Genomic DNA, 18,705 nt, shown 5'->3' on the forward strand with positions numbered 1-18,705 from the left:
CTAACAGGTATGAAGAAAATCCTAGGTGACCGAAGAAATGTTTTGGTTCTAAGTCAGTTGTAGGCCCACCTGAAGTAATCTTACTGTGTTGTCAAATCTCATTAAAACAAAGCAATATCGATCAAAGAAAGTAATTGCAGCCTAGAAAAAATTAATATTTAATCCTGTACTTATCCAGTATGGCATGTTAACGTTCTGGCTTTATTCAACAAAACCTCTTTAAATTTGTTTACTTGCTACAATAAGAATTTTGGAGTTCACTGCAGGAAATGATTAGAAATATGAGGGGGAGATGGTATGCTTTTAAGACCCCTGAAAAATGGAAACTGCTTTCCTTTTTCACATATATTTTGCAAAGGTCTCCCATACTACAGCCTTTTAGCTCCCTCACCTGTTCTGGCTACGCTAGTCTTCACACGTGTCACTCCCACGCGCATGCCTCCCTCTATAGTAGAGCCTGCGATGATGACTCCTGTTACCCCCTGTATCACACAGAAATCCTTTCTCTTGCCTTTAAAGACCCCTAGTCTCCAATCCCACCGCATCTCCCAGCGCAGAACATCTGCTCCAGGCAGCCAGCCCATCCCTTTCTCAGAGCACAGCTCTCTCACCTCCCCCTTTATGTTTTTTTCACATAAGTGCCACTGGTTGGGATGCTTCTCTTCCCCAAATATCCGAATCCTACATGCCCTTCCTTTCAGGTGTATCTCACTAGCGCCAGCCCTGGCACTGTAACTTCCGAACCACTGCAATCCTAAGTGGGCATCCATCCGCCTTCGCCAATCCCCGCTCACTTACAGTACCATATACAGGCAAGTAATGACCTAATTGCGGCATGAAGTCTCTCCTCCACCACATGGGGTCCCTTTAAAAGAGCTGTCTGTTGGGTACACTAATCTGCTCACCCCCACTCTTACTCACGGCAGGTTTCTATCCAAGGCTTTCCCTTGATTCTGCAGGATGCCTAGTGAGGCTGCACGAGAAGAGAAGCAAGACCTAGGACCAAGCCAACGATCCTGTGATGCTGGATGTGAGCGGAGAGGGTTGTGAGCTCGCCCACAGGTCCTGGCTGGACCCAAGGGCTTCTTCAGAAGGGGCGGGGTCCTAGAGGGCTTACTCATCCATTCTGCTGCCATTAAATCTGGCTGATGAAAAACTCATTCCCTCGGCTCCTTACCTCTCTGTCTCCCATGTCCTAGAGTCTTTTCACTTGCTTGGGCTCCCAAAAAACAGCTTCTTTCCAGGCACTGTCAGCTGTTGCATGGGAATCCTCCCCTCCAGTCACTCAGCCTCACTTTGGTCTCCCTCCTTGCCCCAGTTCAGTTCAGAAAGTGCACCCAGAGCACACCCAGCAGATGAGTCAGCGGCTGCCGCTCACCCCATACCTTGCTTCCTCTCCCTACCCCTCACTGCCAGCGTTCCCACAGCCTCCCACCGGCAGCACGTCACCCTTCACACACCCCAGCTGCCTTTGTTTGCGGAGGTTACTGAGAATGCCAGCCCACGTACGTGCTGCCCTTTTCCACCTGATAATCCATCCGCAGTTTCACTTTGAATCACTGACCATCCTCTTCCCCAGGGCTGCTGTGACGCAGGGAGCTCCAGGTCCAATCCCCAGCCCTCTGACCTGTTTCCTTCTGGAAGCCTTTTCCACTTGCTCCATTCTTCTCTTTCTTTAATATTTAGTCACAAACCCTCTGCCTTCTCTCTTATATTACTGCATCCTCGGAGAGTTGATTTCTCCCCATGACTTTATTTTTTTTTTAATATATTTATTTATTTATTTACTTTTGGCTGCGTTGGGTCTTCATTGCTGTGCGTGGGGGCTACTCTTTGTTGCGATGTGCAGGCTTCTCACTGCAGTGGCTTCTCTTGTTGTGGAGCAGGGGCTCTAGGCGCGCCAGCTTCAGTAGTTGTGGTGCACGGGCTTAGTTGCTCCGCGGCATGTGGGATCTTCCCGAACCGGGGCACGAACCCGTGTCCCCTGTATCGGCAGGTGGACTCTGAACCACTGCGTCACCAGGGAAGTCCCTCTTCTCCCCCTACCCTCCGCCCATGATTTTAAATATCATTTACTATGTGAACAGTTCTCCATACTTTATCAGCAGCCCTACTTTATTACCAGACAACATTATTTTACCTTAAAGGGAGGAAGCCAAGAAAGTCAGATGCAGGCTCAAATGCCGACTCCAGCACTTACTCATTCACATTAATTATCCTCCCAGAAGCCTTCAACCTCATTTGCAAAATGGGAGTAACACCACCTGCCTCTGGAGTTGCTGTAAGGGCCTAATGACGTAATTCAGGGAAACTCATCTGCCGCTGAATTGCTTGGAGTCTACCTCCAAGTCCTCATTACCATTCCATCCTTTTAATTTCTTTCCCTGGTCTAATCAGGTATCTCTCACACCTGGATTACATCAAGGCCTTTCTAATAGTTTCCATGCCTTGTTCTCTCCCACCCCTAACCCCACCCCCACTTCTAGCTCCCACTCCTTTCTATCGCTGCCTAATTTACCTGAAATCAATGCATACCATGTTCCCACTCTGATGAAATACTAAACTCTCAGTGGTTTCTCACTGTCCTAGATAAGGTCCAATGTCTTCTGCCTGAACCTTTGTCTTTCCATATTTGACCTAATCTCCTCATTCCACTACGTCTCTTGCTATGCCCCACACCATGTCTCCCCACCTCCCAGGATGCTGTCCTTCCTGTCTCAGGAGAACCTCATCGGGCAGCATAACTCACTGGTTAAGAGAGTGAGAGGCGGCTCTGGACTCAAGACTGGTGAAATTCCAGCTAGCATTGAATTCATGTGCAACCTCGAGCAAGTTACTTAACCTCTCTGTGCCTCAGTGTCCTCATCTATAAAATGAGAATAGTAACAATTCTTACCTTATAGGGTTGTTTTAAGGATAAGTTGATGTACATGAACCCATTACAACAGCACTTGGCAAGTGGTAAGTGCTGGACAAATGCTGGTCGGTGTTATCATCACCATCAGGCTCCCATCCACCGCTGAGGAAGCCTTTCTTGTCATGCCCACGGCTGAGGAAGCCTTTCCCTGCTCAGACAGCTCCTACCCTCCCCTTGAAGATTTAGCTCAAGATACAACACCTGTATCTGCTTTAGCTCAGATTACCTTCTCAACTCTCATATGTTTGTACTTCTCACTTGAACACGTAATCATATATGCTGTTCAGGGTTACGGAGTCTTTTCTAAGTGTATGTCATGTCTTATCAATGAAGCTGTAAATTGATCAAGAGGCAGGGGTCATTTCTATTCTCCACAGTGCCTACCACAGTGTTTAATAGCAGAGAGGAGCTCAAAAATCACTGTTGATTCCAATATTTGTTTCCATTTTCTAATTGTCAACTGAAGTTTCATTTAAACAAAGAATGAAGTATAGTTTTAATACCTTGGTTCTTTTTTTAAAAAAAAAAGCTAGAATCAAGAATATAATTAATAACTCAGAAGAAAGGTTCAGCCTGAAAGCTTCTTAGTGGTGATGAGTCCACAGGTAAGTCGATTAAACCTGAAGAGCAACTGGCTTCCCATGTGGAAATACCATGCACCCCACAGGGCTATTGCGAGAGTCAATTACATACCAAATATTAGGGCAATCTGGGCAAAGCACAAAACAAATATTAAAAAAAAATTTTTAATTAAGAAGTTCTGACAAATCAAAATCAACTTAACTGATTTTTAACTTTTAAAGTTAGCTCTGCTAGATGCACAAGAGAGAAATGTATAATTTGCTTCTGAACCATAATGAGATTCTTACCTTAATAACATATCCCAAAAATGAAAGAAAAGAAATCATGGGGTTTTTTTAAAGTTCTTTCTTCACAGGATCTGTCAGACAGACCCAAACCTGAACTCCATGAGGGCAGGGACCATGCCTGTCTCAGCTGCTGCAGGTACCCAAGCATCGCACACAGTAGTTGCTTAATAAGTATGTGTTAAATAAATAAATGTATACATTTGTACATGAATAAACATGAGTATTATCTGATGGCTCAAAAGCAACATTATACGAGTTTTATTCAATCATCAGAAATTTTGTCCAAAGCACAGGTCAGAAAACTGGTTAGGAAAACATAAACATCTAGTCTTTTACATCTTTATTGTCATTACCCAGTAGTTGTATAACTTTAAAAAAACACATATACACAGGGCTTCCCTGGTGGCGCAGTGGTTGAGAGTTGGCCTGCTGATTCAGGGGACACGGGTTCGTGCCCCTGTCTGGGAAGATCCCACATGCCGCGGAGCGGCTGGGCCTGTGAGCCATGGCCACTGAGCCTGCGCGTCCGGAGCCTGTGCTCCACAATGGGAGAGGCTACAACAGTGAGAGGCCCGCGTACTGCAAAAAAAACCAAAAAACCAAAAAACCAAAAAACAAATCCTAGCTCTGCAAAAAAACGCATATACACAAAAAAATCCCTGAGCTGCTTCCTGTAAGACACCTGGAACAAACAATAGACGGCTAATGAGGGGCTTTCTAAAGAAAGCACTGACGTTCTTTACAAACACCATTCATGGACCCAGTGAGAACAGGTTTATGGTGATGGATTATTCACTTTAGGAGATGAATATTCAGAAGTTTAGCTCTTTCTATTGTTTGCCACGCAGTCACACCATGACATACCGTCTTGTCTTGCAATGCCTTTAATTATTTAACATAATAATGGTGCTTCTAAAGAGAACTGCAACTCAGTCACCTAACAAAGTATAGTATTTAATCGTAACAGAAAACGTGATACTGATGAAATGGGTCATCTATGAATGAAGTTGAGCCATCTCTTTCAGGGAGAACATGGCTTTGTGCCAGCAGATCTAATCAGGGCACCAACTTACATCTCAGCATGTATGTAATATAAGAGCAGGTCAATTGCGATAGGATCTTAAGTACAATATGAAGTTATAAGAGATCAGAAGAGGGAGACTATTTCTGAGGTGTGGGTTTGAAGATGGCTAGGAAAAACTTCACAGGGGAGATGGGAACAATTTACTTAGTATTAATTGCAGTGTGATGGGGAGGTAGGTGAGGACTATAGAATCTTCCATATGCCAGGAACTGTGGCAGGGGCTTTGGGCATCTGATTTCAATATATCTTTATAAAATCCTAGGACCTAATCATTATTATCTGCATTTTATAAATGAGAAAACTGAGGCTCAGAGAAGTTAGGTAACTTATCTAAGATCTCACAGTTAAGAAGTTGTAGAGCGTGGATCTGAACACAGACATTGACGATAATGCCCACGAACTTTTTGCTGTAACAAGTTGACTCCCTTACTTTCAAAAAGTAAAATAAAAGATTTTAGTTTTACAAAACATGGAGTTGGAGCCCGAGATGGGGTAGTCATTCCAGGTGAGCAGAACAGATTGAGCAAGACTTAGAGGTGGGAAAGTACCAGAGATAATCAGACCAGAGTACAACCGGTTGGATGAAGTAGAACATGGCAAAATGAGGCAAACTGAACACTGCCTGGGGGAACAGAGTATGATTCTATCTCAACTGAGTATGCTATACATTCATGAACTATCTTAAAATATAAAAATATTTAAATATATTACATTAAAGATTTAAATATATTAAAATATATTTAAAAATATATTTAATTATCTTAATTAAATATAATTAAAATATATTAAGATATATTATCTTAATAATATATTACGATAAAAATAGAATGCCTGAGCTCTACTTGCTCTGGGAAGTGGAGAGCACACGGCAGCTTTGGTTTCTGATGCAACCCTGTGGGCAGACCTCAAAATAAACATCCATATGTTGCCTGGCAACTGGGACAGTAGCCACAGTTGATCTGTGATGGCAATCCAAGAGCCAGAGAGACCTTAGAACATTTGGCCACACCTTGTGAGTGCCTGATTATGAGGTCTAACACAGGACCACCCCAAGTGCTTAGAAAAAATCCACAAAACGCATGAAGCTGAACTTCCAGTACTATAAAACAACTGTTTCATTTTCATTGCTTTGTGAACTCCACTTTTCCCCCTTTCCCCCTCTCTGCCCCGGGATGATTATTTTGTAAGCAAGGAAGAGAGCAAGCCACACAGCCTGGATTAGTCATCAAAGAGTAGAAATGCAAGCTTTTATTTATTCTTTAACTTGCGTCCATGCCTCTAGGGATTCTGGTTGCTTTTCTTGATGCATGAAATAATTCCAGCTATGTCTGAATTTGGCTGCCCAGGACAAAGCAGAGAAGTTAGACCCAGAAAAGACAGCCTACTTTCCTCTTGTGGCCCCTCCCCTAATAAAGGTTTGTGCATCTAGGATCTTCTTAAGCCTGTGAGTCACGCAGTTTCAGCAGATTAGAAGCGATATAATGAACAATGAGGAAGACAGCCCATGACAAGCTCTTTGAACTTAAGCCTTAACCTCTCTAGAACACAGTTTCCTCATCTGTAAACTGTCAGGCTTGCGAACTCTGTTGTTCTGCAACTCTAATATGATATGCTATAAATATGTAAAGCTTATTAAATAATGTACCCAATGATAGATGTTCAAATGGGAAACACAGGAGTTTAGCCTCTGGAGTCCCATGGACCTGGGGTCTCATTCTAGCTGTGCAACTTCAAGCAAGCTGCTTAACCTTTCCAAACCTGTGTTTTTTATTTGTTAAATGGGTATAAAGATGACACCTACCTCATAAGATGGTAGTGAGGATTTAATGAGGGTGTGTTTATAAGGCCTGGCACATGGTAAGTCAGGAAACAAAAGTGATCTGTATTATTTTACAAATATCAACAACCTCAAAAGTTCTCCTCAGTCTCAGAATGGTGGAGCACTTCTGTGGTGACCACTGACTGCTTTGAGAAGTTACACACGCATGTTGTTTATCTTAAAGACAAAGGGCAACACTATTTTACATTAAGAATTTTTTTTTGGATTGAAATGCATGGTTTGTTTATCCTAAAAGATTATGAGCTCATCTAAAGCATACATGGTTACTGATGATATGATTATTGTATAAGAATAAAAACTTCTGAGCTCTGCTGAACAGTTGCCTCAGAGCCTTTCAGCTTGGTTTCCACAGTGCTTTCAAATTCATTCCTTAGGCACAGACCTAACAGAGTGTGAGAGAAATGAGAAGTTTTATGGGTCGTTGTGTTATAAGACCAACTGCCAGCCTCCGTCTCTACAGGGATGACAGACTCAAAGTGTCTCAACGCAACTGAGAGGGCACGTACGAGGAAATACTGGCATACAGCCATTGTGTGGCGGCTGAGAGATGAGCCTGTCACGTGACTGTTCTTGCAGCTGGCTTCTCAGTGAAGCATGCTCTTAATAAGAAGGCTTAAATGACAGGAATTATTACAAAGTTCCCTTCTCCAAGATGTTTTCCGAATAACCAAAATGAAAATGTGGGGTGCAATAAAACGTCGTTCTGGAAACCACATAGGAAAAACAAATTCACAAATGTACACTAACAGCAAGCTTAATCTTTGCAAATGTTAAAGAGGTGATGTTACGTAGTTAGGAGAATGGCTGTGGAGCCAGACCACTTGAGTGTGAATTCCAGCTCTGCTACCAGCTATATGACCTTGAGCAAATTCCCTAACTGCTCTGCGCCTGTTTCCTCATCTGTAAAGTGGAAATAATCATAATATCTTCTACCACATTTCATCCCACTTTCACCTAAAATAAAAATTCAATAGGAGAACTGATTTTAAAATAGGCTTCATTTGAACTTGATGTAAAAATATGAACAGTGCAGCTTATCCTTCCGTCTAAGCAACTGTATTCCTACACGATAAGGGAGTTTTTTGCTATGTAATTTAATCCTGCTGTTTAAAAATTTCACCGTATTCAAAGGTGTCTAATTCATCCCTTCTCTACTGCTTATTAAGACATCTAAAGAAACTCTGTCAACAAAACTCTTATTTGCTAATTCCAATCAGTGTACAATGCTCTCTTTCACAGAAGCAGGAAATTTCATTCATCAGAGAGAATTTCAACAGCATTAAGATATTGAGCATAATAATAGAGGGCACAATATTAATTTATAGTGCTTTTTGAATTTAGATACAAATTCCTCTCTTGGTTATTTAAACTGCCTGGATATAAACTACTGAGTCTAGGATTTTATAAGACTGGTCTACTGAAAAGAGCAATAGAATCGAATAGAATCTTGCTATCTGTGTGACCCAGGGTAAGTTATTTAATCTCTCTGGGCCTTAGTCTTCTCATTTTAAAAATTGTCCTAATACCCACTTACTCATTTGCAAAATATGCAACTCTTAAGAGGATTACATGAAATCCTATGTAAATCACTTAGCATAGTAGTTGTTTAACAAATTAATAAATGGTTGGTTTCTTTTTCTTCTTTCCACTATTTTCATTTATCTAGATCCTGGAGAGCTTCTCCAAACTACATACATACTGCTGGACCTAACCCCTCTCCTACAGCTTTCCAGAATTATTTTCAGATTATCAGAACTAGCTAGAACGTCTTTTGTTTCCTATTGGTTGTCTTTCCATTTTGAATAGTAACCAAATCTTCAGTTCATTGATCAGTAGGAGAAGGTGGAGAAGTTATACACAAGCGGAAAAGATATGGTATATGGTTTATCACTGGTTCAACTGGAAATCAATCGGGGTATTTTGCCAAGATTTTAATTGCAAATATGTAGATCAGTGTTCATCACATTCAGTCTTTGGAAACATGTGAAGAGGTGCAAGAATATGATTGTCAGAGGACTGGAGAAGGAAACAATTCTCTTTTGCTAGGCTAGGAATCCTGGTCTATCACAAGAACATTGAGAATAATTCAGCACCCATTACCACAATAATTAAAAAGATTCTCAAAACCAAGGGAGGGCTCAAACTCAACAACCAAAAGAAGTTAGCCTTTCCTTGTTAATCTCTAGATATTCAGCAAGGGGGTACATTGTTTCTTAGCAATGTGGATCCTTTGTGGCTAAAATTCCAAACAATTAATAATTAACTAATTAATTGATTTAAAACTCAAGATTAGATTCCATCACATGGAAGATGATGTAATTTTATAATATTGCTGGGGGAAAAAATGATCACTAATTCTAATCAGTGAAACTATATGCAAAATATGCAGGATATTCATACACATTTAATTAATATTTAATTAAATATTCATAGATATTTAATTATTTTATACTAAAATTGTATATAATGATTCCAGGCAACGAATGTTATGCCAAGCTATTGCACAATGTGACTGGCCGAGCATTAACACCTTAGCTCAGTGGTTTTGGGCCCAGGACCAGAATCACTCATAGCCAGTGTGTGGGGATCAGGGGAGGGCAGCAATGGACACTTAGAAACTTACAAAAGGGAAAGGGCAGGAGGAAGAGGGAGCAAGGATTACAGCTTAAAAAGCTGTAAGCCCTCCCCCCCCCAAGTGATTCTCAAACTCCTTTACATGGAGAATGACTGCTTTAGGTTGTTTTAAACAAGATGGCTTTATAGGGGGTGGGTGAAATGACCACTCTTTTCTACGGTCTATTGTTATCCACTGGCACTTTCCTTCTGATGACAAACAGCCTCTTCCTGCTTTCATTTGGTCAAAAGGAAGGTACTAGAATGCATTAGATAATAGGACAGATTCACAAAGTTACTTTTCAAAAGTACTTTCCAGCTGTTTTTTTTGTTTGTCTTTTTGTGTTTTTTTTTGCGGTACGCGGGCCTTTCACTGCTGTGGCCTCTCCCGCTGCGGAGCACAGGCTCCGGACGCGCAGGCTCAGCGGCCATGGCTCACGGGCCCAGCCGCTCCGCGGCATGCGGGATCTTCCCGGACCGGGGCAAGAACCCATGTCCCCTGCATCGGCAGGCGGACTCCCAACCACTGCTCCACCAGGGAAGCCCTCCAGCTGGTTTTGAAATAAAGATTTTTAGTGCTGATACTGCCAGCCCAGGTTACTAAAGAGCCTATATGTTCCCTAAAAATACAGTCCTGCAATACCCCAAGAATATCTGTCTTCTCCAGTCTCATGACCCTAAACCCTGAGGACACCTGATACTTGCGATTATGCCTGTAGTGCACACTTTTCTTACAACAGAAAAATATAGAACGCTGTAGACATCACCAAGCCCAACAGTGCTGTCATTTTATAGGCAGATATTCTGGACCACTAGAGAAACTCTTAATGCTATACACATCCACACATCTAGTATATAGCTCAGTTGCAAGGATTTAAGAAAAAAAAAAAGTGCGATTTTCAAAATATTTATTGAGTTTTCAGAAAAATAATATTTGCCTATCTCTGTAAATCAGGAGTCTAAAACTCAAATGAAAATATACGTTGGGGGATGTGAATGAGTGTATCAGGCCAGTATGAAGAGGGAGTAGGAGGCCTCATGACAAAATAGAACATGTGTTCCTCATCTAAAGGCTTTCAAACATTTTAAATACATTGTGCAGGCTTAATAAAATTAATCTGAATTCTGATTCAAGAGCCCCCTTCTGTTCCAGACACAAAGCAATACTGTATAAAATTTAACATTAAAACATTAATTAAATAAAGAGATAAATCAAGAGATGGTGAATATGAAAGAGAAGTGGAGAACTCTGGAAGATGAAAATTCTGGCAACAAGTTTCAATTCCCTGCTGTAGACCAAGGCCTCTGAACCTGATACATCTTTGTAAATAAAATATTATGAAAAGATGCGTGTCTAAAAGCATGAGGATATTTATATTCCAGGACTCTGATGATGACAAGCCATGGTAATGGCATTAGATGAGGATCTTATTTGCCCTGTTGGATATAAACACAATTTCCTATTTTCATGATAAGGAGGAAACAGAAAAGGCTTATACAACTGAAAAACATACAAATAATTTTATTCTTTGCTCCTTTGTCTGGCCACCCTTAGTACAGCTAATAAAGAAACAATATGCAGGAGACTAAGCCCCTGGTTTCTCTGTAGGAACAGTGTTCTCCCGCAACACCTCTATTCTGGGCATCTCTGGAGGCGCCAAGGTCTCATCTAGGTCTTTATACTGAGGTCACTTGTGCAGGGGACCTTAATCCATTATAGAGTCCAAAGAGTATGCCTGCACACTAAACGGGCTCAATCTCTTATAGCAACTTTGAGTGAAATGGGAGTGGTCCAGGCCCTTTCTTGGGCTCCAAAAGAGGGCCATAAACATCAATCACGCCAGTTCATGGGGGCCCCTCAGTATGATTCAAAAGTCTCAGCCCCTGTGAACAGCTACAGCTCTCACCAAGATTTCACTGCATTGCTAAGGTCGGAAGACGACTGCCCACAGATAGGCTCTGGCTAGCTCAATTCACTTCTTAGAGCAGTGCTCATCAAATTTTAACAGGTGTAAGGATTTACCTCGAGAGCTTATTAAGGCATAGATTCCTCGGTGATCCTGATTGGGTAAGTCTGAGATGGGGCTTGGGAAATCTCCATTTTTAAATAAGTATCCCAGGTGAATTTGACGCAGATGCTCTCCAGACTACATATCATGAAACACTGAATTAGAGCATTCCAAGGGGGTGCAGTACATCCCCAGGACAAGGATCGGGAGAGCCCCAGGGCCATGGATTAGTCTGGAATTATCCTACTGGCCTGCATTTTCTATTTGAGAACCAAGAAACTTCTCTTTTCTAAAGAGACCCCCAACTGTTAAAGCACAGCTCTGTGCAATTAAGGAAGCCTTGCTTTGATTACAGTCAGCTTCCTCATTCCTCAGTAGTCCCTCGGCAGGACTCACTGGGAAACACCTTCTATTCCAGGACTCTGATGATGACAAGCCACAGCGTCATCACCACTCACCCATATCTTAGCCATTAGGATCAGTATGTACCATGGGGCCTGGAAAACTGAGGATAATTATAAGCGTGTTGGCAATATGTAAAAAAAACAAAAAACTGTTTACCAAAGTTAACTTGGTTAATCAGTAAAAGCAGACCCAAATCCTCTTTCCAACGTATAAGAAATCCTCCCAAATAAAACTAAAACAACTAGTGTTAGTTGTTTTTTTTTTTTAAGTGTTGCAAAGGGATCTGTGGGAAAAGAAATAAACACTACCAACAAAACGGGCCAAGCAGTACCTTTGTAACTAATGTATGCCAATTATTCCTGGGGAAGGAGTCAGTAAAAAAGATAATAGGTGAGTAGATAGGCATCTGAGGTTCTCCTTGTCTCGCTAAGGATATGTACCCACGGCGAGGCAGCTGCCAAATGCGAAATAAGAAACTAAATTGAGACAATGTGTCCTTAGAGCTAAGTGTCTGGAATCCAGGGGCAGGTTATTCTGTTGACGCGCTTGTCTGTCCTCCCCTGCACCTTAGGTTGGGTGGTGAAGAAAGAAACAGGAAGATGAGCAGCGGAAACTTGTCACCCTCAAAGCTGGCTTGGAAGACGGACAACACAGACTCAGTCAGCTGTGGGGTCTCCAGTTCAACTGTGTAGAGTGCAGGACAAATGGAAACCTCAGGTATAGTTGACAGCGGATGGAAATCCAGTCTGTCTACAAGGGACAGTTGTCAAGAACATCTCATAAGAGAGCCCTAGAATGAATCAGAACTCTCTGTCCTACATAACAGCACACAGAAAAGTATACAGGGGGAGACCATGGTACTGGGGGAGACCATGGTACTGGTAGTTAAGGGCAAGTCTGGAAAGCTGGGATTAAGAAAATACTGAAGGAGGAGAGCCAACGCCTGGGAAGTTGGATGTGTTCAGACCTCTGAAGAGTCCTGCATCCAACTGACTGGTTGCAGGTCTGCTTTAAGGGACTACATATTCCTAATGTTTATAATGTTAACATTCCTAATGTTTATTCCCAGAAAAACAGGGCCAAGCTTAACCTCAGCCCCCTTCCCTCAACCTTCCACTGTGCTTTCATAGCACCTTGATAGCAATGATTTTTAGCACTTTTTACACTGTGTCTTTATATTTGTTATATGGACCATACTTCACTTCTGTATTCCTAGCACCATGTCTGGCCATTGTAGAAGTTAATAAGAAAAGAGTTCATTACTGATAATTTGATTATCTACTCCTTAATCTTTAGCTAAAGGACAAACAGATGTTAAGTTCTAAAAACTCTACTTATAAATTCTAGAGAACAAAAATGAATATTATTTTACTTTTTCTGCCTACCTAGGAAAAATTTCTAAACTAGTGCAGTGGTATCTTAAGGCTCTGTTCATATTAAGATAAAACCAATATTCTTTTTCAATTCAATAAATATTTATTGAGAAATTACTATGTGGAAGGCACCGTGGTAGATGCAATGGGGGTCCAAAGATGTGGATTCTGTCTTCAAAGGGCTCCCAGTATAGTGAAAAGCTGGTATTCTAAGAACAAAGGTAATCAGAGGTAACCAAAGGTAGCCAAATGAGACTATGTAACCAAACGAGACTTTAGTGTGTGTTAACTTCACCCACTAAAACTCATTTTTTGGAAAGTATTTTATGGAGAGTTGTTCAACATGTCCTGAGAAACAATACAGTGCAATGGTTAAGAGATCAGGCTCTTAATCTGAAAAATGGGCATAATAAGGGTATCTACTTCATCACTGCATCATCATCACATCATGTAAAGTGTTCAGCATATGCCTAGAACCCAGTAATCATCAGTAAATGTAGCTATAACTATTAATACTCAGATCTAATACAGATTGTACTGATCTGTTCTTTTTTCTGAAACCTATTAAAGTCACTCGCTAATAATTTATTATTATTGCCTAATGTGGACAGAAGGGCACAAGGGTAAGAGTGACACTTTACTAGCAATAGGATTACACATAGACTCCACCCAAATCTCCAACGTCCAAATATACAGAAGTCAACGGAAGTCAATATACGGAAGTCATGTTGCTCAGAAGTCAACATGTCTTAAGGGATACTGTAAAGTGCCTTAAAAATTGGAAATAATGGGACTGAGTAATTATTTATATGGCTTACCATAAAAATAGCGTACCAATTGTTCTTAAGGGGAAGTAGCACCCAACTAAAGGGTATTTTAAGACGTGTGAGAGACAGTGTTTTTGTCATGCTCTGGCATTCAGTGGGAACAAGACAGCCCTGCCCAACTAAGAATCATCAACCCAAATGCCATTAGAACTCTGTTGAGAAACACTGGGTAGCTGACATTTTTAAGTTAAAAGCTATTCACAGAGAAAAAAATAAAACACAATTGTTTTTGAAGACCCATTGTACTTTCCCAGTATGCAGATTATTAATTCAATGTATCAAAAATTATAGGATAAAATATGTTCCTCTTTATGAGGCCAGACACATTGATGCTAAAACACATATTCCAGATTCCTATAGTCTTCAAAATGAGGGCACTCTGAGGTATAATGAAAGAAAAGATACAAAGACATCTATGTATACAGGAGAACATAGGCTGTGGGCTTTTTATTTAAACAGGACTAAACAATTAGATGGTTCATATTTTGGGAAAAGTAAATAGTCCTACCTAAGAATTGGTGATGCATTAAAGATATAATTGTTATTATAAACAATGAATAGGAACACAAATATCTGACTGATTTTAAAAAGTTAGTTCAAATTAATTCCTCATGTTTTCTTAATTTTGTTTGTTTCATTCTTTCAAACTGCTATTTCACATGATACCTTTTAAATTTTCATTGTGAGAGAAGAATTATACTCAGCCAATTCATGGAACCATCAAGAAACTGAACCTACCACTAATACTGTACTATAATCAACTCCTCTCTGCAGTGGGAATCCTCTCTCAAAGCATGTGAACTGAACCATAACCAACATTTACACTTGAATGCACTGCTTCATAAACACTGTCATGCAGTCTGTGAAGCTCACTTTTTTGTAATAGTCACCAAGGGTCCTTGCTGCATGCACCAGGATTCCCACTCCATCGTCATTGCTATTGGCCACCTAGCCCTTCTCCATCAGTCAGCAGATACGGCCTTTGCTAGTTCGGCATGATTTTGCTAAACGTCACTACTTTGTTTTAATCTTATACTGTCTCCTAGAAGCCAGGCAGCATTCCCAGCGACAAATATCCTTTAGATACTGAAAAATCAGTGTGCAAAAGTTAAATTCAGTGCCCACAAACAAAATGTCAGGAAGAGGCACTCTTTAAATTACTCATTAGAAAATAAACTTTACCCTTTTGAACTAGATGCCACTCCTTATTGAGCTTCGCTGCAATGCAGAGGTTTTCTCTCTAGAAACATCTCATATATCAGGAACTTTCCAGAGCTGCTGATTAAGCACTTCCCTTCCTCTGATGTAGGTATAGGTGGGTTCCTAGAGGGCTCGTCAGAGGCCCTAAGGTCCAGCCCTTTAAGGAAGCTTCTTAAACTCTGACTCGTTTTCTCAGCTGTAAAATGGGTATAAAGAACTTGCCTCTTACCCGTTTATAACTGAGGAATGCTAGGACCCTAACAATACATAAAAGATCGTCAAATCTCCATGAAAACATTTCCATTCTTGAAATACAGGTACAAAGTACCCCTCAGTGATGTCATCCGACCACAGTCTCAGGCTGTGTTCAAGGAAATAGAACCAAAACATGTCACATTTGCCACACCACACCCAGCATGTATCAGGTAAACGGAGAGGTTATACACAGTGAGGCGGCATTCTCTAAAACGGAGGTCATCACAGTGGAGGGGGCAGGGCTCGGGGAGAAGATTGGGTCTAACCCTAGAGATAAAAGTGCCAAACCAAATCGACAGAGCTCCTGCTTTCCTTCTTTCAGCATTTTCTCCGGATCACACAAACTCCTGGTTTTGTAACCCTACCGTGTACGATCACCAGACACATTCCCAGCCCAGAAGCCAGCAACAGTGGCGCCGACAGGGAGGAGGGGTTGACTAGTAACACAAGTGAACTTAGAATCCGTTTGGAAGGAAATGGATTCTCAAGGGCAATAGACGGGTAAGAGCGCACGTCCAAGTCTGGGAGCCGTGGCAGGGTCCGAGCCTGGGACGCGCAGGGCCGGCGCGAAGGCAGCGCGGGCTGCCCGCCTGGGAAGCAGACGAAATCAGTACTCACTCCGCGTCCGGCTTCCGGGCCCAGAGACTTCAGCGGGGTTTGGGGGATGTTTGCATTCCCGGTTGGGCTCGGCCCTCTCAGTTTCCGTTTGGAGCCTCAGCCCAGCCCGCAGAGAGGGAGGCGGCGGGGCGGCCCCAGGACGCGACGCTGGCCGCTCCCCGCCCCCTTCGCCCGCCCCCAGCGCGGTTCCAGGAGGGAGGTGCCCGCCGCCGCCGACTCATCGCGGGGCTGGCATCCCGGAGGCTGGCAGACTAAACAGCGCGGCCTGTGATGCAGGCCACCGGCCGATGGCAGAGGTCTACCACTCCTAGGATGTCGCCAAAGGCCCAAAGTGGGCTCTTTGCAAACACACGCCCCCAAATATTACTTTTGAAGCTATAAAGTAACTTAACAATTCACATTGTATAACGGATTTTTTTTTTAAAGAGCAGTTGAACAGAACTAGAATTCTACTCAATTACTGGACGTGGTACATTATGACTAAACATTTCAAAATAACTAAGAAGGGATTTTAAGCCACAGAATAAGAATTCATGAATTCATATTGCTATAAATAAATAAATGAATGAATAAGTATATAGGGGAGAAGGAAATGCTCTCCCTTATAGAAGAATGCCAACTAATAAATGTAAGTGATGGGGTTAGACAGAAGAGTTCCAAAATTTAAAGGAAATATGGGAAGCCAACTTTTCCCAAAGCCATAAAGCAATCACAGTGAAGGCTCTGGACAGTGAGCTTGGGGTATGAGTGGAGGAGGCTGCGGTGGCGCGGGGCTGAGGACCCGAGGCCTCAGGCCGATAGCTAGTGACAACTCAGCAGCCAGTCCTTCAGCCTCCAAGCCAGAGGTGACGGCATTCCGAAGGCGGAGAGCTCAGCGGCACAGCGCACAGCGGCGCACCCGCCTGCTCCCGGCAGTCAAAGCACGTGGGGTCGCCCTGACTTCTCCTGCTAGGTGTTCCTCACAACCACCTTGTCTATTATCAGTGTTCCTTTACTTCTGCTAAATAAAGGTGGCGAAGTAAGAGCCCTTCCAACTCTAATATTTTATTATAATTCCCTGAGAAGACCCTGTCCTCATAATTCTTTTTTTTTAACATCTTTATTGGAGTATAATTGCTTTGACAACGTTGTGTTAGTTTCTGCTGTATAACAAAGTGAATCAGATATACATATACATATATACCCATATCTCCTCCCTCTTGCGTCTCCCTCCCACCCTCCGTATCCCACCCCTCTAGGTGAACACAAAGCACCAAGCTGATCTTCCTGTGCTATGCGGCTGCTTCCCACTAGCTATCTATTTTACATTTGGTAGTGTATATATGTCCATGCCACTCTCTCATTTCGTCCCAGCTTACCCTTCCCCCTCCCCGTGTCCTCAAGTCCATTCTCTACGTCTGTGTCTTTATTCCTGTCCTGCCCCTAGGTTCTTCAGAACCATTTTTTTTTAGATTCCATATATATGTGTTAGCATACGGTATTTGTTTTTCTCTTTCTGACTTACTTCACTCTGTATGACAGACTCTAGGTCCATCCAGCTCACGACAAATAACTCAATTTCGTTTCTTTCTATGGCTGAGTAATATTCCATTGCATATGTGTGCCACATCTTCTTTATCCATTCATCTGTTAATGGACACTTAGGTTGCTTCCATATCCTGGCTATTGTAAACAGTGCTGTAGTGAACATTGTGGTACATGACTCTTTCTGAATTATGGTTTTCTCAGGGTATATGCCCAGTAGTGGGATTGCTGGGTCATATAGTAGTTATATTTTTAGTTTTTTAAGGAACCTCCATACTGTTCTCCATAGTGGCTGTGTCAATTTACATTCCCACCAACAGAGCAAGAGGGTTCCCTTTTCTCCACACACCCTCTTCAGCATTTATTGTTTGTAGATTTTCATAATTCTTCTTGATGAAAATTCAGCTTAAAATTCCTTTTTTGTTTACTGTCAGTATTTTCTCTGCTTTTTTGTTTCTCAAATAAACCTCAGCTTGTCTAGGTTTTCCTGAGACAAAACACAACTAGGATGACTTATTTGGGCCACGCCCCAAGAGGGATGAGCCCTGGGTCCCAGAGCCCCACTGTTAGGCAGCATAACTCCCTCAATGAGGGTGAGTATGTCTGAGCTCCTCAAGAGTACAGGTTAGTAATTATATGGTTATGAAGTAAATTTTCCAAAGATTCTTGTCCTGCAGGACAGGTAGAAAGGGGCTCCCTTCCCTGGAGATGAAGAGGGATGGATCACTGCCAGGTGTGCCGTGTCTATCCCAGTCCCTGAGGCTCATCCTTTCCCCCAGTGGGGCCTCCACATCACCCGCATCTGAAAAACTGGAGGGTACTTATTAAATAGAGAAAATCCTGGACCTACCCCCTCCTGGTGAATCAGATTCTTGTGGCTTGGAACGTGAGGATCTGCATTTTAACCAGATTTTCTAATCGATGTTTAAGTAATCTAAGGTACAGGTGGTCTAAATTACCCACATTCAGCACAATTCAGCATCCTTGCTGCTCAAAGTGTGGTCACCAGACCAGCAGCAGCAGCAACTGGGAGCTTGTTAGAAAAGCAGAAAGAATCTCAGCCTCGCCCCAGACTTTCTGAGTCACAATCTTCATTTTAGTAAACACCTCACCGATTCAGTATGTACATTAAAATATGAGAATTACTGCTCTGATCTTGTTTCCCAAACCT

At 42.1% G+C, this 18,705-nt stretch overlaps 1 protein-coding gene across 12 annotated transcripts in view; it reads right to left on the reverse strand.

Moving 5' to 3' along the window:
* CAST (calpastatin) overlaps positions 1-18,705 on the reverse strand; it is a 129,046-nt gene that overhangs the window by 66,942 nt on the left and 43,399 nt on the right. For 2 of the 12 annotated variants that reach the window (XM_060009131.1, XM_060009128.1), the window contains exon 1: positions 16,011-16,115. The exons of 8 other annotated variants lie outside the window; for them this stretch is intronic. Coding sequence is in view for 2 of the 4 variants with exons in the window: in XM_060009130.1 (XP_059865113.1) it covers positions 1,178-1,192 (15 nt within the window). In the remaining 2 variants the exon portion in view is untranslated. Of the gene's footprint in view, positions 1-1,177; positions 1,223-16,010; positions 16,116-18,705 lie in introns of those variants that run through there. 2 more of the 12 variants (XM_060009130.1, XM_060009127.1) reach the window with 2 other exon arrangements.

This window comes from Delphinus delphis, chromosome 3 (assembly GCF_949987515.2).
Source record: "Delphinus delphis chromosome 3, mDelDel1.2, whole genome shotgun sequence".
In the NCBI taxonomy this organism is placed as follows: domain Eukaryota; kingdom Metazoa; phylum Chordata; class Mammalia; order Artiodactyla; family Delphinidae; genus Delphinus; species Delphinus delphis.